The sequence below is a fragment of the Columba livia genome, chromosome 17 (genome assembly GCF_036013475.1).
Source record: "Columba livia isolate bColLiv1 breed racing homer chromosome 17, bColLiv1.pat.W.v2, whole genome shotgun sequence".
Taxonomy (NCBI): domain Eukaryota; kingdom Metazoa; phylum Chordata; class Aves; order Columbiformes; family Columbidae; genus Columba; species Columba livia.
Genome location: NC_088618.1, coordinates 9,468,662 through 9,488,623, shown reverse-complemented (window position 1 = coordinate 9,488,623; position 19,962 = coordinate 9,468,662). Strand labels below are relative to the sequence as shown.

The 19,962-nt window shown below is 46.4% G+C and overlaps 1 protein-coding gene and 1 long non-coding RNA gene across 4 annotated transcripts in view; one reads left to right on the top strand and one right to left on the bottom strand.

Moving 5' to 3' along the window:
* Positions 1–17,350, bottom strand: part of LOC135575620 (uncharacterized) — a 106,788-nt gene extending 89,438 nt beyond the window's left edge. For both annotated transcript variants that reach the window (XR_010466724.1, XR_010466725.1), the window contains exon 1: positions 16,013–17,350. This is a non-coding gene — a long non-coding RNA (uncharacterized LOC135575620). The remainder of the gene's footprint in view (positions 1–16,012) is intronic.
* The window catches only part of BCR (BCR activator of RhoGEF and GTPase), a 100,807-nt gene that overhangs the window by 68,629 nt on the left and 12,216 nt on the right, over positions 1–19,962 (top strand). For both annotated transcript variants that reach the window (XM_005503892.4, XM_065033143.1), the window contains exons 9-17: positions 6,065–6,186; positions 7,401–7,569; positions 7,762–7,881; positions 8,786–8,861; positions 9,252–9,356; positions 10,169–10,243; positions 11,432–11,529; positions 12,207–12,338; positions 19,893–19,952. In XM_005503892.4, coding sequence (XP_005503949.1) covers positions 6,065–6,186; positions 7,401–7,569; positions 7,762–7,881; positions 8,786–8,861; positions 9,252–9,356; positions 10,169–10,243; positions 11,432–11,529; positions 12,207–12,338; positions 19,893–19,952 — 957 coding nt within the window. The remainder of the gene's footprint in view (positions 1–6,064; positions 6,187–7,400; positions 7,570–7,761; positions 7,882–8,785; positions 8,862–9,251; positions 9,357–10,168; positions 10,244–11,431; positions 11,530–12,206; positions 12,339–19,892; positions 19,953–19,962) is intronic.

The following is a 19,962-nucleotide window of genomic DNA, read 5'->3' as shown; positions in this document are numbered from 1 at the left end:
TTTACTTTTTTAGATGTTTTTGGTGGATTATCTGCAGGTATCCACTTTGCCAGCCCTCTAAATAACCAAAAAATGCATGGGAGGGGGAAAGAGGATCTTAGTAGCACTGTACCTTCTGACTCAGAATGTGAGTGGTGGAGAATCTTCCACCCTTTAGGACCATGGAGCAGGCATCTTATCTGCTTACTGCTGATCCTTCTTCACCACTATTGTCTTGGCTTAAGTAGGGAACTTGTTTAAGGTTTTACTGGGGATGGTCTCTTGGGGAAGCAGGAAAACGAATGTTTTGAGGTGAAGGATGTGCCGCTATTATGTGCTAGAAGGAAGGGAGTAATAACCTTTCTAGTCTTATTAACAGAGAAGCAATAGGGACTGCATGTTTTTTCTCAGCCGAGCCTGGATGCAAGTAGCTATAGAACTTGCGCCATATTTCCCAGCCAGAAGTAAAGGCTTGTGTTTGCAGCAAATTCAGCCCATTCTTGTAAAGCAGGAATTCAAGAAACCACAAAAAATTGCAGAGTTCATTTGGGAGATAATGGTTCTTCTCTTGACTGCTGCTCATCTGATATTCTTTGCAGGATGTTGTTTCAGGGCAGTTCAGACCAACCTGAGTGCTGTTCTGCCTTGCCCCTGGCTGTGCGGTCCCACCCTCTCTGAAGTGTTCATACTGGTATTTGTGTGATCCCACAGCAGCATGGAGGAATGGAGCTGCCTGAAAATGAAGCCTTTTTGAGTTTTGATCGCTCTGCTGACTGAGTTGGCTTAGTGTCTGGTCTCATCAGCACCACTCCAGACACAAGAGGGCTGACAGTTCCTTCTGGGACGAAGCCTACTAGGTCACAAGTTAGATCAGCTTAGGCTGCTGGCCACCATTTCCCTTGCCATGGTGAGAAGAGGCTGCTTGGCAAGCTGCTCTGCCATGCTTCTAAATGTGGTTTTATACCGCAGTCAGGGGACTGGGTATCATTGCCTTAGGCTCCTGTTTAACTTGGTACAGACCAAGTGTGCTAGGGAAGGGAAAGGACTAAGGGCATTTACAAAGGAGCAGAAGTGCAAACTAAAGCCTTTGAAAAGCTGGGAGCCAAGCTTAGACACAGGCAGCCATGCACAGCTTGAGGCCTGGTGCTTACTGCTTCTGGAGGCCTTGGGCAGATGTTGGCAATAGAGCAATCAAAAATGTTCTTGGATGCTTCACACTCTGTCCTACAGCTGGAGTCTGAGAGCTCCTGGTGACAGAAGCTTTGGAAAGCAAAAAGAAATGCTATTAAAATGCTCAAAGAGCAGCCAGTTTAGCTCCCTAGGCAGAACATCCCTTTATTCTGCAATGCTGGTCTTGCAACACGCACACACACACACACGAGGAATCATTTTCTTCCTACGCTCTGCAGAAAGCCAAACCACCTCTTCCTCACTGACATGTGCCAATACCCATCTCCTGCTTTTACCCTCCTCCTCCTGCATCACACATGTTCCAGCCCTTCCTGGGGCTCTCACCCACGCACGCTGCAGGCCGCTGCTGTCGCCACATCGGATGAGCTCTTTCCTCGGCACACAAGTGAGGAGATGGCCTTTTGTACAGCTGTGGTTCTCCATGAGTAGATTGTTAAATTCCGTTTTTTTTGTAATGTGTCTCAGACAAGCTGGTCTTCTGCCACACTTCCTGGAGTTAAACACTACGTGACAGCAGCAGGATTTAGCATATGCAAACAGCACGAAAACACTGGAGGATGAATAGATGAACATACAGGTGGTTTGTGAGGTTGGTAGCAGAGGAGGGGGAGATGCTCGCTGACAGAAGTAAGGGGAAGATAGCACCAGGCAAAGAGAATGTCCAATCACTGGAAGATGTCCATGGAGAGCTCTTTTGTCCAGAGCACTGAGGTGGCTGGGAGAGAAGCAGAAGGTGGAAACTTGCAAAAGAAAGCAGGACCTGGAAAGGAGACTTGGGACTTATACTGCACTAGCATGGGAGCTTTGCAAGAGCCACGGAAGGTAACAGTCAGCCCAGGCCCTGTTTGAGAAATTAAAGATGATCCTAATTCACTGCATTATGATATGAAATAGGAAGCTTTCCCCCAGGCCTTGGGAACATCTTTCTTTAGCTGAGCTGAACTCTTGTGCTGGACACCTGACAGTCTTGGGGCTCTCTGTAGAAGAGAGGGGGTCACTCTGCCACTGTACTGCCACTAGAGAAGGCCTGTGGAGCTGAGGTGGCACGGGAGTCTTGTCTGAGGGGGCTGCTGCCTCCCCCAGCATGGGGTAGGATGGGCTGACTCAGGTTGGGAGGTCCGGGAAGGTGCCCTGTGCTCCCTCACTGCGGGGTTTGGCAGGGATCTGGTAAGCCAGTTGGGAAATTCTTTTATTGTTTCCCTCTGACCTGCTGAACCCTCCCAGCAAGATGAATCATTTGCAACAAAGGCTGTGACCCTGTGCTGGAAGCACTTCTCTGCTTCACTGATGCTGAGCAGCCTGGGGCATGCCTGTTGTGCCCAGCCCTAATGAAAGTCCTGTTTCCCAAGAGAAGCTGGTAGTTAGATCTAGTATCAAGTTCCACACCCCTGTGAGGAGAGATGTCCTAACTTGGTCCACAAATGTTTTCTCCTGTCCTCTCCTCCCCAGATACTTGGTTGCTTTTGTGGCAGTTTACCCCTGCTGCTTGCTGAAGAGGGACCTTCACAACTAGTTCATGAGCGAGAAAATATGAAGAATGAAAGATCTGGGATGCTCAGTGTTTTCCTCTGAGTGGCTGACTGGAACACATCCCTTTCACCTCTTCAGTTCTGTTCCAGTCAAGCTTAGGAAATGCAGCCTTGTCTTCTTCACACTCAGCATTCTTTCTGGGGGATCATGCTGCCAAAGACTTTTTGCTGCCTTGTGGTAGCACCGTGTCTCCTGTCCGTCAGGATATTTTGTACCCAGGAGTGCTAACCAAAATAAACCCAGAGCAAATGAGTGGTACCTCAGTCCGAGATGGGAATTATGAAGGCTATTAGATGGGGAGTATGAAGTCTGTTGAATTACACCACTGTTTTGGCATCGTATGGCTGAGCTTTCTGCTTGGGTTTTGGGGAGATGTGGGGCAGAGAGCCTGGCTGCTTGGAGGAAGTCTGTTTAGATGGTGACAGCCAGGGACTGTGCAGTGGCAGGTTAGGTACAACTTCAGAGGGCAGGAGAAGGGGTGACCTGTTTGGACCAGAAAGGCCTGAGGATACGTGTGTCTTCAAAATGCTCTGGTCTAGATGATGGAACTAGAAGATCTAGGGCTGAGCATTAGTTCTTCACAGTACTCCAACAGCTCTCACGGGCCTGTGCCTTCCATTACCTGTGAAGAAACACATTGCTAGTCATGTTGTTGGCCTGTCTCTGCCACCAGGGACATCTTCCCAGGACAGGGTACCTAGTCTGTGCTCTGGGCTGGCCTGGGATATTTTTCAGCTAGGAACTCTGGTGTGGTGCAGGGCTGGGGTCTGGGCTGGTCTCACATGCCGCCCGTGCCTGGCAGAGCGGGACAGAAGGCCAGGTCAGGACTGTGCTGTGTCCCTGCCAGGTAGGGAAGGGACAGTGTTGCATCCTGCTGGGTAGCAGAGATGAGTGAGCTGTGAGAACATCTTTACACCTACGAACAATGAGTAGAGGTTGAGCTGGCATCAAGCAGTTATTCTTATTACCCCAGAGGAGCTGAGCTGATTTGCAGCGTAGTTAATATGCATCAGATCTAGAAACCTGAGATCAGTGTTTTGGCTTGCTCAGAAGATATCTTTCCCTGCTTTATTATTGCTCCCAAATGAGATTCTTTGCAGCTGTGGGGAGTGTTTTTGCTACTGACAACATACCTCCTCCTTCTTATTTATTTATTTTGAAAGCTCAGTGTTTCTGGTTTTCTACCTGGGTTTTGTTTGCCAGGCAGGAGGGGGAGGCATGCACAAGTGCGCATCAGCAGCAGAGACATTAATGCAGGCAGGCGCTCTCTCCAAAACCACTGAGGAGAAGCCAGGAGGATCACACCCACCTAAAAATAAACATTAACATATGTACAGGCCTTTCTGAGCCTGAATCACTGCTGGATACGAGATCTCTATGAACTCCTGCCCAGAGATGGTGCTACAGTCTGCTGGGGAGCAGCGTTGCTTCCTGGCACTATGGGAAAGGTGCAGCTTTTGCTGCTGCTCACAGATTTCCAGGACCTTTCTGTAATGGAAGGCAGCACCAAGTTGAGATGCTGACACGGCTGTGTGTGCTTTGACAGCTAGCTGTGCTGCTAGTGCAGCTGCAGACAGGAAAATGCAGACTCTTAGTCCATGTCAGGAAGTTTAGGGTGCTGTAGGACAGACTGTGAAAATGAGAATTATGTCTGCAAGGGCATTTCTCTGCCATGTGTTCCTTGCCATGATGCCTGCTGGGCTGAGGACTGATGTGGTTTGTTTTCATTTTAAGAGAGCCAAGATGGGAAGAGCGATAGGCGGAAGGAGAGGCAGCGGGGGGGTTTGCACTCCCACGCCCTCTGCAGTAAATGTGTTCAGGGCTTGTTAAGTCACGCAGCAAATGGAACCCATGGAGCGTAACCCGAGAAACTGAGGCATCGGGTCTGTTTTGGATGTCCTGACCTTGCTCAGGTTAACTGCTTTCCTGTTGTATACTGCTGTGTAGCTGAACACGGCTGCCTCTTGGAAACAATTTTCCTGTACGTGTTTCCCAGCATGGGGATTGCAGAGATACCACAGGCCAGGAGTGGGTTGTGCTGATGAGTCCCGAGCAAGGGCCTGCAGAAGGGTGGCAGTGAGACAGCAGGAGGAAGTGTTGGTTAGTACTTGTCAGTGTGAGCAGATCTTCCCAATCCCCAGCCACAGTGCTGTCTAGACAAATATGGTACGTGTAACGTGTCACTCATTGGTGTCAGGGGAGCATCCTCTCACCTGGAAGAGCAAGGAAATAGTATGGGTCAGAGAGAAGTCCCTTAGCACACCTGTGTGAAGAAGCTGATGGTTCATGCTTCTACTGGCTATGAAGCGAGGTAAGGCTGACAGCTATACATATGGGTGGAATAAAATTTGCCCAAAGTTGAATACCTCTGACTTCTGTTTGAGAATCAGTGGGAGATATCTATGCCAGATGTGCACTCAGAGTCCTGTTGATCCTGTCATCAGAGCAGAAGGCCTAGAGCATAGAACAGGACTTGAAGCTCCTGGCTTGGTCACCAGGAATGGCACACAGCCATCTGTGACCATGACAGTGCTCCAGCCTTTTTGGCTTTCAACTATGGAGTCCTCATAAGGGAATTAGGAAAGCGATGCTTCTGCCTTCCAACGTCTGCCTCTTATTTAGGAGGTTGTAAAGCTCCCTGGAACTGGAAACAGGAATAAAAGCATCGGGGTTGTGCAGCTTCTTTGCATCTTATAGTTTTGGGGAATGTTTATATGATATGTAAAAGAGATTTAAATAGGCATGGGATGGGGGCAATATCCAGATGGTCCTATTTAAACACAGGCTGATAAGGGACTACTGAGAATTTTGCTAGATACACATATTTTTCAGGAATTATCCCTTAACAGCACTTGTAATAACAGCTGAATGCCATTGCTGCTTGTTTAATGTTGACAAACTACTGTTGTGAATGGGAAGTGGAGGTGTTCACTCCTCTTTCTCCCTGCTGGAGTAGCTTAATTAAGCTGAATTCGGTGGCTGGGTGACTCCTGAGAAAAGTGGTGTTTGCTGCTCTCTGCTGGTCTGCAGGGCGATGATTTGCTGTCAGTGGTTCTGGCCCTTTGGTACACAGAAGCTGGGCAGTGACTCACAATAAACTGCATCTTGGGCTCAGGAACAGGTGATGGAGAGAAGCCTGAAGTCTGACCTGAACCTGATAATAAAGGAGACGCGTGGCCATTGCTGCTGCTAGGAGAGAGGGCAGCAGCAGGGAGCAGATCTTACAGCAAGGGATGTTTAATAGCCTTTTTTCTTTTTTTTCTGAATTAGACCAATTTACTGACTTGGCTCTGGTGGGAGTCATGTCTAAGGAATGGGGTTCATATTGCACTAACTAAAACATTTTTTGTTTGCTTTTCACCAGCATCGGCAGCTGCTGAAGGACAGTTTCATGGTGGAGCTGGTTGAGGGAGCTCGCAAGCTACGTCATGTCTTTCTTTTTACTGATCTGTTCCTGTGTGCCAAGCTCAAGAAGCAGATTGGAGGGTGAGGTTTTACTTCTGGACTATGTGCTTTGCACCTCAGCTTCAGCAGAATCCTGGGTTTAACCAGTAATTTTAGTTGAATATGATTATGTGACACCTGGGTAACCGTAATGCACAAGATGTAGTTAGACGAGAAATGATCAGCAAGATAGTACTGTCTATTATATGAGACCTTGGCCAAGTCCTGATCCCTCAGGAAAGATTAATTCCTCCTGCCCTAAGCCTTCCTAGGAAGATAGGATGTGCTGTAGCTGCTGGTATTCTGCACAAATGTCGTTCATTTTTCTACCCCTGCTTTCTTTTAATACATGACCTTCTTTACTTTCTTTTGTTACAAAGGTTATTAATTTTGGCCTTGCAGCTACAGCCAGTTAACAGTTTTGCAGAAAAATGGAAAATGTACAATAGACTATGTTCAACCCTAGAGGGCAGCTATACAAACAGTTTTGTTGACATTTTTCACCAATAAGGGGGAGGAACCTTCAGCAACATACCTGCCTCGAACAGGGCTTCTCTTCATTTGGTAACTGTTCTGCTTGGGGAGACCTCTCATATCTTCTTGCCCTTCTCAAGCAAAAGCTGTTCCTGCCCCTTTTAAAGCACATATTTGTGGGGAATGAACCTTCAAATGAGTGGGACACTTCCAATAGTGGATGTTCCTGACAGTAGAGGTGAAGAGGGAATAAATCACAAGAAACATTTAAAAAGTGAAGTGGATATCCTGGTGAAATCACTGGAGAACGACAGTTACAAGCTGTAGTTTCTCTGTTCTGCTTGGATTACACAGTGGTTTATACATATTGGCCCACCTGCCCCACTTGGCCCTTCTAGCTCAGGGAGGAAAGGCCTGGGTTTAGACCACAGGCAGCAGTCAAGTCAGAGGCATGGCATGGCTTCTGAACTTTGTCTGTACGGAGGCTTCGAAGAGAGAGCAGGCAGGACTGAAAGGGTTGCAAGAGATCGTTGTAGTTTCCTAGGATGAAAAGATCTAGCTAACAAAATGAGCTGTCTTGTTACATGCTGTTCTTCTAGAATTTCTTGCTGGAAAGCAGCCCGTTACCAGGCTTTTTCCACATGGGAGTCACAACGAAGTTGTGCCCATTTCTGTATCTTATGTATTATAATGGGGAAGGACTTGTGGGAAGGGAAGGGAAGGGGGAGTGGGTGTTGCCAAACACTGATAATAGTAAAAAGTTTGGACCTTCTGTCTTTCAGAAAAAGCCAGCAATATGACTGCAAATGGTACATCCCACTCACTGACCTCAGTTTCCAAATGGTGGATGAGTCTGAGGCAGTGCCCAATATCCCGCTGGTACCTGATGAGGAACTGGATGCCATGAAGATCAAGATATCCCAGATCAAGAATGACATCCAGCGTGAAAAGGTAAAGTGGCTTGAGCATTCCATGCCAAGTACAGACTCAGTCTCTGTGGAGATGAGGTGCTGACAGAAGCAGCATCCCCAGAGCTGCACAGAGGGCAGGGACTGTGGGTCTTAAAATGTCTGTCAGCGCAAATGGGGACAGACGTTGGAGAATAACATGTGTTCTCTGTGTCCTCTCTCCCCAACCCTTCAGAGGGCTAATAAGGGCAGCAAGGTCATTGAGAGATTGAAAAAGAAGCTCTCAGAGCAGGAATCCCTCCTGCTGCTGATGTCTCCCAACATGGCCTTCCGGGTACACAATCGCAATGGCAAGGTGAGTGGTGCTTCTGGTCTCCCTCAGTACACAAAATGGACATCAAGGGAAGGGTGCGTGAGTTTGTATGCACTGTTGTGCAGGGAGGTCTCCATGCCATGTACCGCTTGGCCTGGAAGCACTTTCCAAGCAGCAGACACCTAACCCTTGCTACACCAACGGTCATGATGACATCTTGTAAGACTATGACTAATTTGTATGCAACATTGGCATTTAAAAAATAGCATTAGAGATTAATCCCCTATGTCAGCACCTGCCCTGGCAGAGCAATAGCAGCATTTGTCGTCACCCAAGATAAAGCTCTGCAGCAGCTGTCTTCTAGATTCCCCTCAAGTTCAAGCACACTCAGGGCTGTCTCCTCGGGACTGCAGGCTGTACTTGTCACTAGGGATGCTGAGCAGTTGTGAACAATCTCCTTTAGCACTGTGGGATGCTCAACGTGCCAGGGATGTCCCCTGCTCTGGCAGTGCTGTAACTTGTCACTGTGGCCTTTCCATGCACATGGCAAGGGATTCTCACAAGATCCTGTTACTGCTCCATGAAAATGCACAAGCTGGTCACTGCTTCCTCAGCTTGCATCAGTGTCTAGGCCTGTGGGAGAGGCTTTTGGGTTTCCTGGTGCAAGCGCTGTGAGGAATAGCACAGAGCTGCTGTTTGCAAGGTGGAGCTCTGTGAAAGCTCTGGCTGCAGGAGTCTGCACTGGACCGCTGGCACGTGCTGAGAAAGCCCATTGCCAGAGTCCTGCCTGTCACTGACAGACCTGTGATGTCGGGCAACCGGCAGCAGTACAAGAAGGACAGTATATCCAACAATTTGCACTGAGGAGGGTGGGAGGCAAGAAGGCCTGCCCTCAGTGGTCAGTAAGACTAACGCACACCCTGTTTCCTTCTGGTTTCTTGGGCAGAGTTACACGTTCCTCATTTCATCGGACTATGAAAGGGCAGAATGGAGGGAAAACATCCGGGAACAGCAGAAGAAATGTGAGTATCCCTAGGGTGGCCATTGGTACAAATACTATGAATTTATTAGAGAGCAGGAGGCCAGAGGATATGAGGTGTGGGGCTTTTATCTGGCTCCTGTCCAAAGAAACTGATTTAATTTTTTGGCATGGGTGTCTGTTGGCTTTCCAAGAAAATAAGAGCCACCCTCCTTGTTTCCTGTGAACCATCCTGAGACTTTTTGCTCCAAAGAGTAAATAAATATGCCCTCAACAGAGCTGGGCTGCAGCAGCGGTACAGACCTGAGCACCACAGTACTGTTGCTGAGTGTTGCCCTGGGAGCGGCTGTCCCACGTGTGCCCAGAATGAGGCAGCGTGCATCCAGCCACCGCTTTGAATTTTAATTCTTCCCTCTCTAAATCTCCTTGGCAGGTTTTAAAAGCTTCTCACTCACATCAGTGGAGCTCCAGATGCTGACAAACTCCTGTGTGAAGCTGCAGACAGTCCACAACATTCCCCTCACTATCAATAAGGAAGGTGAGACCTTTGGTTTATGCTTTTACATGGTGCAGCTGCAATGAGAACCTACCTCTGCCTCCCTTTCCACATTTCACCTAGAACTGCTCCTACTGTTTCTTCTTGCTACAGTCCTCAACTTGGTAATGAGTTACAAACCGAGAGTTGCTGTAAAACAAAAGCTGAGACCAGATGTACCCAACTTGTGTAGTTTAGTTGAAGCATGCAAAAAGAGAGCAACAGGAACAAAAGCAAGTGGTTATCCCAATGTTATTTGCTGCAACAATTAAAAAAAAAGCTTCAAATTATATGGCTGCATCTAAATTAATAAAATATTCCTGGACATCCTCCCCCAATATACATTCATTGATTATTAGATGGTCTTTAAATGCAGCTGTCATGCCAGGGATTGGAGTGCCTGTTGGAGTCCTAGGCTGGGACAACTCTGAACTATGCCTGGGAATCCCCTGGAAGAACACTAGTTGGCCAAAACTGTGTCAGAGACTATCCCAAGTTGCTATTTAATATGCTAGTATAGAATTAGCCTCTGTATTTTACTACTTCTCCTTTGAATTTCTGCCACCCTCTCTTGCTGACCCTAGAAATAACATTGTAAAAGGTACATATTGCCAGAAGGTGTTACAGGTGAAACCAACGCTGAACCCGGAACAGTCTCCTCTTTTGCTGAAATGGCGAGATTACATGCTCCTGCTGTCCTTTTTAGGGACAGTTTACCCTCTGGTCATTAACCTGTGTAGTATCTATCTCCTCACTCTGTCTTTCACTTTGGCTCCTTTGTGAACATAACAAAATTCTTTCGGTCTTTTGTACAGATGATGAATCCCCAGGTCTCTATGGATTCCTGAATGTCATTGTCCACTCTGCCACAGGATTCAAGCAAAGTTCAAGTGAGTTGCAGTTCTGGATCACACCAAGGTATTGATAGGGGTTAGATAATTCAGGTGCTGTGACAGCTGGGCATGAACTGCTTTAGGATTGCAGCATCTGGGATGATGGTGAGGAGGAGAGGTGATTTGGGCAACTGAAAGTGAAACGGGGGCATTATTGTAAATTTCGAGAAATGTAATTTTTAAACACTACTAGTAACTCTCAGAAATACATCAGGATCAAGGATCAAGCATGCATCATTATTTTTAGTCCTAGTCTGTTGGTATTCTTTTAAGCAGTGTTTGCTAATCACCCAACAGTTTTAAATACAAGTCAGCACTTATCCTGAGTTCTTTCAACTGTATGTTGTTCTGCAATGAAAGGAGCAGCATTTTCTGACATTTTAAATTTTTGATGTGAAGAAAGAGATGTTAAAAATCAGGGAAGTGACTTGACAGAATGATCTAAAAAAGGTGAAAAAATAGCATGAAGAGGACACCTGTAGAAGTAAACATGCTTCTCAGCCATTGGTGAGGATAACCCAGAAGAAGCTGCATAGCTCACCCAGCCATGCAGCTGGTGATCCTGTTCTTATCTGAGCTGTGTGTGCAGTCTCGGGAGGAAAAGAGCGAGCGCGCTGGATGTGCTTGCTGTGAGCCTGCTGCTGCTGAGCCACGGGCTGCCCCGGTACTGGCTGACATCACTTACAACACAACTTACCAATAGGGGCTCCTTGGTAGCTCTTCAAAAGCACCTGATACCACATAATTAACCACTTTGTGAAGATAATGAGTCTTTGACTGGCCTCTAACCTACTCTCAGGGAAATCATACTGATGCTGTTCTCAAGGAAATGGGTTCTGAATTGTGGGTGGGGTCCAGTATCTACCTGGAGAAGTTTCATTTCTCACTGGTGTACACCTTTTGTTCATTGTAGATTGATTTGGGAAATATTGGATAATAGTGTACAGCTGACTCTTGATAGAGGTGAGGGGCTTGTCTGTGTCGAGGTCACTTATACAGCTGTGCTGCTGCTTCAGCTTCATAAAGGCAACTCTGCTGGTCCATATGATGAGATTTGTGCTGGATAGTATTAGTGGTACTCATACAGAGAAGATACAAATGAAGACACACGCTGAAAGTGATTAATACAAGTTATGAGATTCTTTAAATCTGTAAAAAGTTTCTGTCTCTGTCTCCCCTCCTCAGATTTGTACTGCACATTAGAGGTGGATTCTTTTGGGTATTTCGTGAACAAAGCTAAAACTAGAGTTTACAGAGACACCACGGAGCCCAACTGGAATGAGGTAGGTTGGATTTTTCTTCATTTGACTTGTTCCATGTGCCAAACATCAACGCACGATGGGCAAAAACCTACAAGTGGAAGAAGTGCTGCATGCTCAGCACTGGTGCTGCATATGCTGCCTCTCAGCAAACACTTTCATGCCAGGTTTATTTGGCTGTCAGGGCTTGCAGAAGATTTTCTCTTGGATTAGCTACCGTTAAACAAACACTTTGGTAAAAATGAGTCTTGCCCAGTATTTCATCGTTTAATCAGATGCATGTTTGATTATTTTTTTAAAGACACAAGTGAAAATACATTGAAGGAGGACATGTTTATTTGTTGTGAGGGGGAAGAATCAGCTAAAAGACATTTTGCCTGTTCACAGCCAACTCAAGCCTGCTGGGGAGCAAAATTAAATACAAGGAAGGTGGGCGAGTTTGTGTCTTTGAACGATTCTTTGCTGAAACTCAGTGAAAACTGACTAAGGAGTCAGCCATCTTAGTTTCTGATTTGACCACCTTATATATACAAAATCCAATTCCAGTATGATTCTAGACCAAGTCCCCTAAGGGGAGGAGGTTTTGGTCAGTCCTTAAGTGCTCCCTCCTGATGAGTTTTAAGGAGACTGTGTTGATTATTAAGTAACTAGTGTCCTGCTATGATGTATTCATTGGTCTTTCTTTCCCTGGTGCCCGGCAGGAGTTTGAGATTGAGCTGGAAGGCTCACAGACTCTGCGGATTCTGTGCTATGAAAAGTGCTACAACAAAACCAAGCTCACCAAAGAGGATGGAGAGAGCACAGATCGCATAATGGGGAAAGGACAGATGCAGGTAAGACTGTGCTTAACTTATTCCTGCTACCCTTACTGCAAAACTAACAGGGCTTTCAAATCCTGGAGTGCACCAGGAAGGCTTTTTTCTGCGTTCTGATTGTCTTGGCGCTGGGGATTTTTCTCCAGACAGTGAGGTACACAGTGTGATTCAGAGCTGGGAAGTCAGTAGCTCCTTCCCTCTTGCCTCGTCCCCTAAGCCTGTTTCAGCACCCTTACAGAAGAGATGCTGTTTCATGAAAACTTTTGGTTTGACCCCTGTTTTGCATATTAACTTCAAAACTTCCAGCATGGTATATAGGAACTGCATTGTCACTGAGCCTTGGGCACTGTTGAGTTTGCTCCCTTTGTGGCAAAAGAGGAAGCAATGAATATACTGTCCCCTCTGTAACTCACGTGGAAGAAATGCTACTGTCTGTACATGCTGGAAGTTGATTGATGTGATAGCAAGGTCTTGGAGGACAGGCTTATTGTCCTGATAACTGCCATGTCCAGAGCGCAGTGTCCATGACAGCAGGCTGCATCCGAGAGAGATTTCCACTGCTGAGAATCAGTATGGGACACTTTGTCTATGTGGCAAATTTATAACACAGCAGCGGAGGTGATGAGATGATTGCAACCGGATGCTGCTCTCGGGGAGCTGCTGTGTGATAAAGAGCTAAAGCTCCATGCAGGAGAGATCAGGCCGTTGGTGGAGCACGACATGGAGAACATATGTTCCCCCTCTTCTTCCTGTTTGTTGCACTGTCTGTGCGCAGCTTTAGGAGGGTGTTTCAGTGCTTGCTCTGAGTTCACATTCTGTATGTTGGACTGGCTGTTGTACAGATCAGAGGCTCTGCCCAGATACCTCTTTATTTCTGGCATGCTGAAAAATACCAGGAGTTCTCCTCTGCTTACATTTGACTCTTCATCACTCCACGGATGACAGCTTTCTCCACCATTTGAGTGACGGTCAGACAGGCCAAGGCCACTTGCGGGGTTTTGGGAACAGCTCAGATTGAGGGCAGCCTGCAGGATCGTGTCTCACCTTTCCTCGGGAAGGGTTCGCTGTCTAAACGAGTTTCATTAGCCTGTTCCTCTCCCTCCCTCCCTGCAGCCCTGAGGCTGCCACGCCATTTTCAGGGGAAGCTTTTGTTGCCGAACACATGGTGGGTGTTTGAAAGAAAACTTGTGTACAAATCAATAACTGCTAGTACAGGGTGCCTCCTACATATGTCCCTCAGGCTAACCAGAAAGTTTTGTGTCCTTTTTGCCAATAAAAGCTTATTTTCCATGGAGCTGAGCAACTACAAAAGAGTAACTTTTCAGCCCTGAAATGCCCTGGAGATTTGTGTGCTCATAATGGAGAACCCTGAAACCAACTAACCCTCTAAATTCTTCAAATATTTTACATAGAATGATTTAAAAAAAATAATAAAATATTTTAAAGTTTAAACTTTTCCCCCACATTTTTATGCACAGAACTTGTATGTTCTTTTAAAACATTTTATACTTCAGTTAACAAGCAGAAATACTCTTTGGTGACACTTGAAATCAGTTATATCTTGATTCTTTTAGAGAAACCTAAACAGTGGAAAGCGAAAAAAGAAAAAACCACCACCAACCAAAAACTAAAGTTCTTGATTAATGGGCAAAAGTTGCATCCTGTTATTTTGTAAAAGGCAAATGCAAAGGTTTTCAGGACATCCTCTTAATTCTCAGTGATTTCTGTCCCATCACACAACTATTTAACAATATTGAATAACTGCAAAGAGAAGTCATAAGAGAGGCTGATAAGACTTTGGGTTGATCAGAATTAGTAAAGATTTTTACTTTGTTTTATTTTTAAAGCTGACACCATTTCTCTATTAAGAAATCATAATAATACAGCAATAAAATCAAATAGCAACCTGTGGCTGAAGCTTGGCTGTGTTAATGCTGTCGGCATCTTTCCCAGTCATTGGTTTTATAGTTGTTCTCTTTCAGGATTTTCCCAGGTGCTTTTACATTACATTTTGTTTACTTTAGGGTTGCTAGCATCTCTGGGGCTTGTTCCTTTGTAATTATTCAGCCAAAGTCTGTCATGTAAAGGCAGCGTCTATGAAGTTGCATGAGGTTTTTAGATTTTTTTCCTAAATTCTCTTTAGTTAAAAATTCTGGGAACAAGGAGTCGCGTCTGCATCCTCCTGCTGATAAAAACAGGGACGCTTCTGTGTTGGCTAAATGGCAACGTATTGTTAAGCCGTGTATTATTGTAAATCTGCAGCTTCCCATTACTGGGCTTTCTGACTCACCAAATTCTCTGAGCTGCGCTGCTGAAGACAATGCATCGAGGAGACGAGGACTGTTTTGGCTGTGAAATATTTATTAAATCTCTCCGTTACATAACAGCACTGGAGGAAGGAAGACTGGAAATTGGTCCATGTGGACAGAAGCTTCCAGGAATGGGCAGCAATTTTAATAGCTCCCATTGCTCATATTTTCTTTTTCTATGGAATATTTTATTTACCTGTTTCTATGGCCACATGCAAGAGCTTTGTCGCGTGTCAACCTGCAAGTTTTATCCCTGAAAAATAAACCCACAAGGTTTTACTATGGGAGAACCTCCTGTAAATGTGGAAGTGAAGTTCTCATCAGACCTTCTGGGAATGGCAGCACTGATGTATTTAACTTGGTGGCACACATGGCTGGGAGCACGACCAGTACAGGGAGAAGGTGCCATTCCTGGGTACACGATGAAACTGAAATTATTGGGGGGGCTTGGGGAAGGAGGAAATGGACATCATCTTAGTGAAGTAAACATGGGCTTAGTTCAGCTGTAAGCATCAGCTCCTCTCATTTTGAATTAGGTTTTTTGTTTTTTTCTGTTGTTACCTTGCAATCCTTCTTTGGCCTGGGAGGTTGGCCCTTTTGCTCTTTGAATTTTGCACTTCATGTGGCAGGGGCGTCCCCAGGCTTTGAGTGTAGCAGCCTTTTTTTGGCCCTGAAACTCTGCATCTAAGTGGGTACATATGTCAGCAAAACTGGCTTCTGCCTTGGGACCAGACTGCGTGAGTAAACTGATACTCCATCCCATGATCCATCTCCTCCAGTTGGTGCCTCCTATAAATGCTCTTTCCTGTGTTATTTCTTTTTCTCCATGATCAGCTCAGGCAAATAATTTCCTTCTCCTTTCCAGCAGTGCTGGAAAATCAGAGAGGATATGACCTTAGATTAGTCATACTGTGGTAGCAGCGCAACACTGTTCCTCTGTTACCATGCAAAACAATCACTCTTATCTGCTTAATTATCTGTGGTGTCTCATAGCAGTGCACATGGCTATTTCAGACAGCTACGTTGTTTTCCATGTAAAACAGATTGTCACATGTTGGACCTCTCAAGTGTCAACTCAGAAAACCGTGTACACGCTCGAGTTCATTTAAACAGTTTGCTCATGCAGAACAGCATCCCAGCAGTGAAAACAGGGTGGAAATGAAGAAGGCGATGGGTCATGTCTAAAGGGTGATGGTGGGAAAGATTAACATGTCAGTGGGGAGCTTTGAGAAGAATGGGGTTATGGCTGGGCTGGGAGTTTCCAGCAGCAGTGAGACTGACAACATGTATGTCACATCAGTTACAATTAAAAATTGATGGAGTGTAAAGTTGCTGGGGAGATTTAATAAAGTAATGTGAATAAATAGCATAAAACACACTGACCTTAAGGTTGCTCCAGTTCTTGCTCCCAGGCATTTCATTTCCACTGGTGCTGCTTCAGTTTTTCCTCTTTCTGTATCTTTTCTTTTCTGGGGGGGTGGGGAAATCATCAGACTCCCTGTGGTGGTTTCCTAAGGCAGAGCACAGACACCCTGAGTGCCTGGCTTGCATTTGCATTGACCAGCATCCCCAGTTCACCTTCTTCCCAGCTCCCCACCACTCTGTGTTCTGCACACTCAGGCTCTACTGACTGCTCTGCACTAATTGTCTGTCTTAACTCAGTGCTGAGCTGCCACGAGGACCAGAGACTTGCTCTCAGAAATCCCTGTGGTGCTGAGCTGCTTTGTTCTATTGTGTTTTGTGCAGGATACAGAGAGGCATTTGTTTGATTCATCAGTGAATTTGGGGCCGTAGCTTATCACTGCAAATGCCAACCAACAGGCCACAAGGGGACTGAAGGTGCTGGGGGAGTAAAGACAAACTAGTTTGTTCGTATTTTTTCTGTGCAGCATATACTTCTGGTGGGGACTGTGCAAACAAGCCCACGAGATACAGTCTTGGAGGGTTTTAGCAGGTCTGTCCTATTTGCATAGCTCATGGAAACAACACAGTTTTTCACAGTTTCAGTGGAGATGAGACAGGTCCTTTTGTCACTCAAACCAAGCATCTCTTTGAAGGAAATGTTTAGAGGTGCAGTAAATTTCACTGTCAAATTAATGCAGAAGCAGACATTTCACAGTGCCTCCCCCTGCCTGAGCTGGCAAAGGCAGCGCTATGTGCTCGCTCTCTTGGAGCAGCCTCCTTTGGCACGCTGTCTGTAGAGCGCCTTTTCCTACTCAGTGCTCCTTCTTCCAGGTCGTTGATCTCCAAATCAGGCCACAAGACAGCATGACCCCATTTGTCCCAGGCCCTCTCTGTGCTGGAGCATCACGTGCACTCCCTCTTTGTCTCCAGTCTGCTCTGTAACCTGTCTGCTCCAGCTGCCCTTGCCCTGTGTTGCTCTCGCTGGCCTCAGGTCGGTCATCTGCAGGGCCCAGCACTGAAAGCTTGCTCCAAGTCTAAACAACGTTCTTAATTTCCTGTTGACTGTTTTTTTCCTGCTGTGACTTTATCAGACTGTTAGACCTGATCTTCCTGTCTCAGTGTTGCTGAGAGCTTATTCCAGCTTTGCTCTTTTATTAGCTTCCATCATTTCACTTTGTTATTTAAAAAGCACCTTGGCGTGACGGTTTTTGTTTGTTTTTCAGTTGCTGTTGTTCTTGCTGGGGATGGATGCAGGGTTGGCTCAGGTCAGCCAGACCCACTCCCTGGTCCTTGTCCTCCCCAGCTGCCTCCACTCAATATAAGCTGTTCTCCAGCAGAACAGCGGGTTGGGGGTGCAGCATCCCACCAGCCCTGCAAGAGTTCAGAGATCGAGGAGCAAGAGGTGGTAGCAGGTACACTCATAGTCTCGGCTCAGCTCCAGAAGTTACCCAGCAAGGAAGAGTCCCTGTGAGCTGCTGCTTTTGCCAGTCCTTTGCAGCCAAATGATACTCACTCCTGAGACACAGTGGGCTTTGGCTCATACTTTTTAACAGCTACTTACTTTCTTTTATTTTGTACAGTGGCGGGAGTCCCCTGGTCATCACTGAGGCATAACCAGTAATACCTGTTAGCCTAAATAAACTGTAACTGGACCCTGTTGGACTTTACCTTTTTTGGCAAATATTCAAACCCCTCTTTTCCCTTTAGTCTTAAGCAGTCTCTCCCTGCTATAAATAATACCATCTCAGTGACTCTGTTCTAAAAGCATATGGAAAACTGCTTTGGAGCTGTAGGATCCATTGTGTCTGTGTCTATCAGCAGGGCCATTTTGGCAGCTTAACGAGATGACTATTGAGGTAGCTGGAGATCAAGCTGTCAGGAGCACCGAGCATGGTTGCTCATCATAGGAAACCAGACACTTCAGAAATGGTTTCCTCTTGATTCTGGGAAAGAATGCAGTTGTTAAAAGAAACCAAACTTCCAGCACGGAAACGCAGGGAAGAATAGCCTTGATTCTGGCAACTTGTGGGGACCTTGGCCAGCCGCGCAGGCGGGGGCGGATCTGTTCCGCCAGAGTTATAAGCAAAGCCTCTTGGCAAGCAGTCTGTTATTTGGGTTTGCTGAAGCACTGGAGCTAAGCACTGCTGCCCATTGGCCTCCTGGACCTTTGTGCAATTCCAAAATGTGGGAGCTACTGGTTACTGACTATTCCTTACAAGGGGTCTTCAGGAATTTCTGCCAGAGTTGCACCTACAGGAGCCGGTCCAATTCGACAGGAAAGCACGTGTGTGCTGGCAGCATCCCGCTGTGGGCTCATGTCCGTAACAGAGTGCGCAGAGATAAGGTTGGCCTGACTTGCTTCGCTCTTGCTTCTTGGGGTCTCTGCAGTGTGAGCAAACAGGGAGAAACTTTTCTCTCTGCTGGTTGTCTCTTTCGAAAAGTGGGGAAGGGCAGGGGGGATGTGGCTCTGTAGCTGTCAGCAGCATTGGGCTAGTTTGTGGAGGATCTGAAAGAGAGCGTGAGCATGACTGCATCTGAAATTTCCCAGAATATATGACAGCTGCTATAGTTTCAACATTTACCTCTGCCCATGAGAGAGCTCTGCTTTTGCATGGGCTTCTGTGAGGATTGGGAGCTGTGCTGCACAAGTGGCTTTAGTTACTGAGTGTCATTTGGTTTGCTGAGGACAGTAAACTCAAAACAGAGTCCAGTGCAGCTGCCGCTTCCAGCCTTGCAGTGTCTCAGTGTTCACAAGCCAAGTGCTGCCAAGCCATTGCGGGGGCACTGAGGTCTGCTTGCCTTGGCTGTTTCCGATTGCTGAGAGCAGTCCCTGTGCACACAGGGCCTTTCTCGCTTTTACCAGTCTGGCTTGAGCCGAGTGCCTCTATCTAGGGTGTGTTTGGGCTCTCCCGGGCAGTACTGGAGCGGCTGGGTGATGTGCGAGTACTTCAGTCAGAGCTCCCCAGCCTCGCAACTGGCCACTCAAAAGACATCAAACAAAGCTGAAAATGGGAGTTCAGAGCTTTGTGTCAGAACTCGGTGCTGCTTAATGAATTCCTGCAGGAGCAGGGCCAGGTGTTCTTCCTGCCTCCATCCTCAAGCTGAAATGGAAAAGGAATAGGCAGGTTGAACTTCCCATGATTTCTGGGCTAATTTCCTCCATTTCTCTGTCAGATCCTGAGAGCGGTTTGGTTAGTTTAAAGTTGTCTGTCTCTGTATGGATCACTTCTTATTTCTCTGCCTTGATTTCACTGTTAAGGTCATTATGTCTTTTGAATTAAGCAGAACATAGTCCTTCTTGGAAGCTATTGGCATCATAGCCAAGAGCTATGAAGCACTCCAGCCTGCCTTTTTATTTCAGTGCAGTAATTTCACACTCATCCAGCCTCACCTTTCTCAGAAAACTGCAGAGGGAGACAGTTTCCTCTATTTCAAATCAGTCATTTTAGAAATCTCTCCTCCCCTTTTCTGACTCCTAGCCCTGTGAGACAGGACAAATTTGGCTGTTAACGTGCCTGTTGTGCTCCAGCAATGAATGCAGTCTCTGTGAAAGCTGAGGTTGTTGGCCGTTAAACATTGATTTTGCTCGCTGAGGTTGTCTTTGTTGTTGAGCAGACACTGCACATTTATTGCTGGATTTTCCATGAGTGTGAGTCCTCATCAGCCCTGCTTAGAGAACCACACAAAGTCTGACTGTCCCCCTACCTGAAACCAGGGAAACCTTGGAGTGTGTGTTTTCCTATGGAAAAGAAATACCATGTTGGAAGTGGTAGTGCTCTGCTCCCTCGCAGAAGCCTTTCAGCTAGCTGATTTCTCTGAAATCTGTTCCTAACTCATGGGTAACTTCTGTGTTTTTCAGCTGGACCCACAAGCATTGCAGGACAAAGATTGGCAACGCACAGTCATCTCAATGAATGGAGTAAGTACAG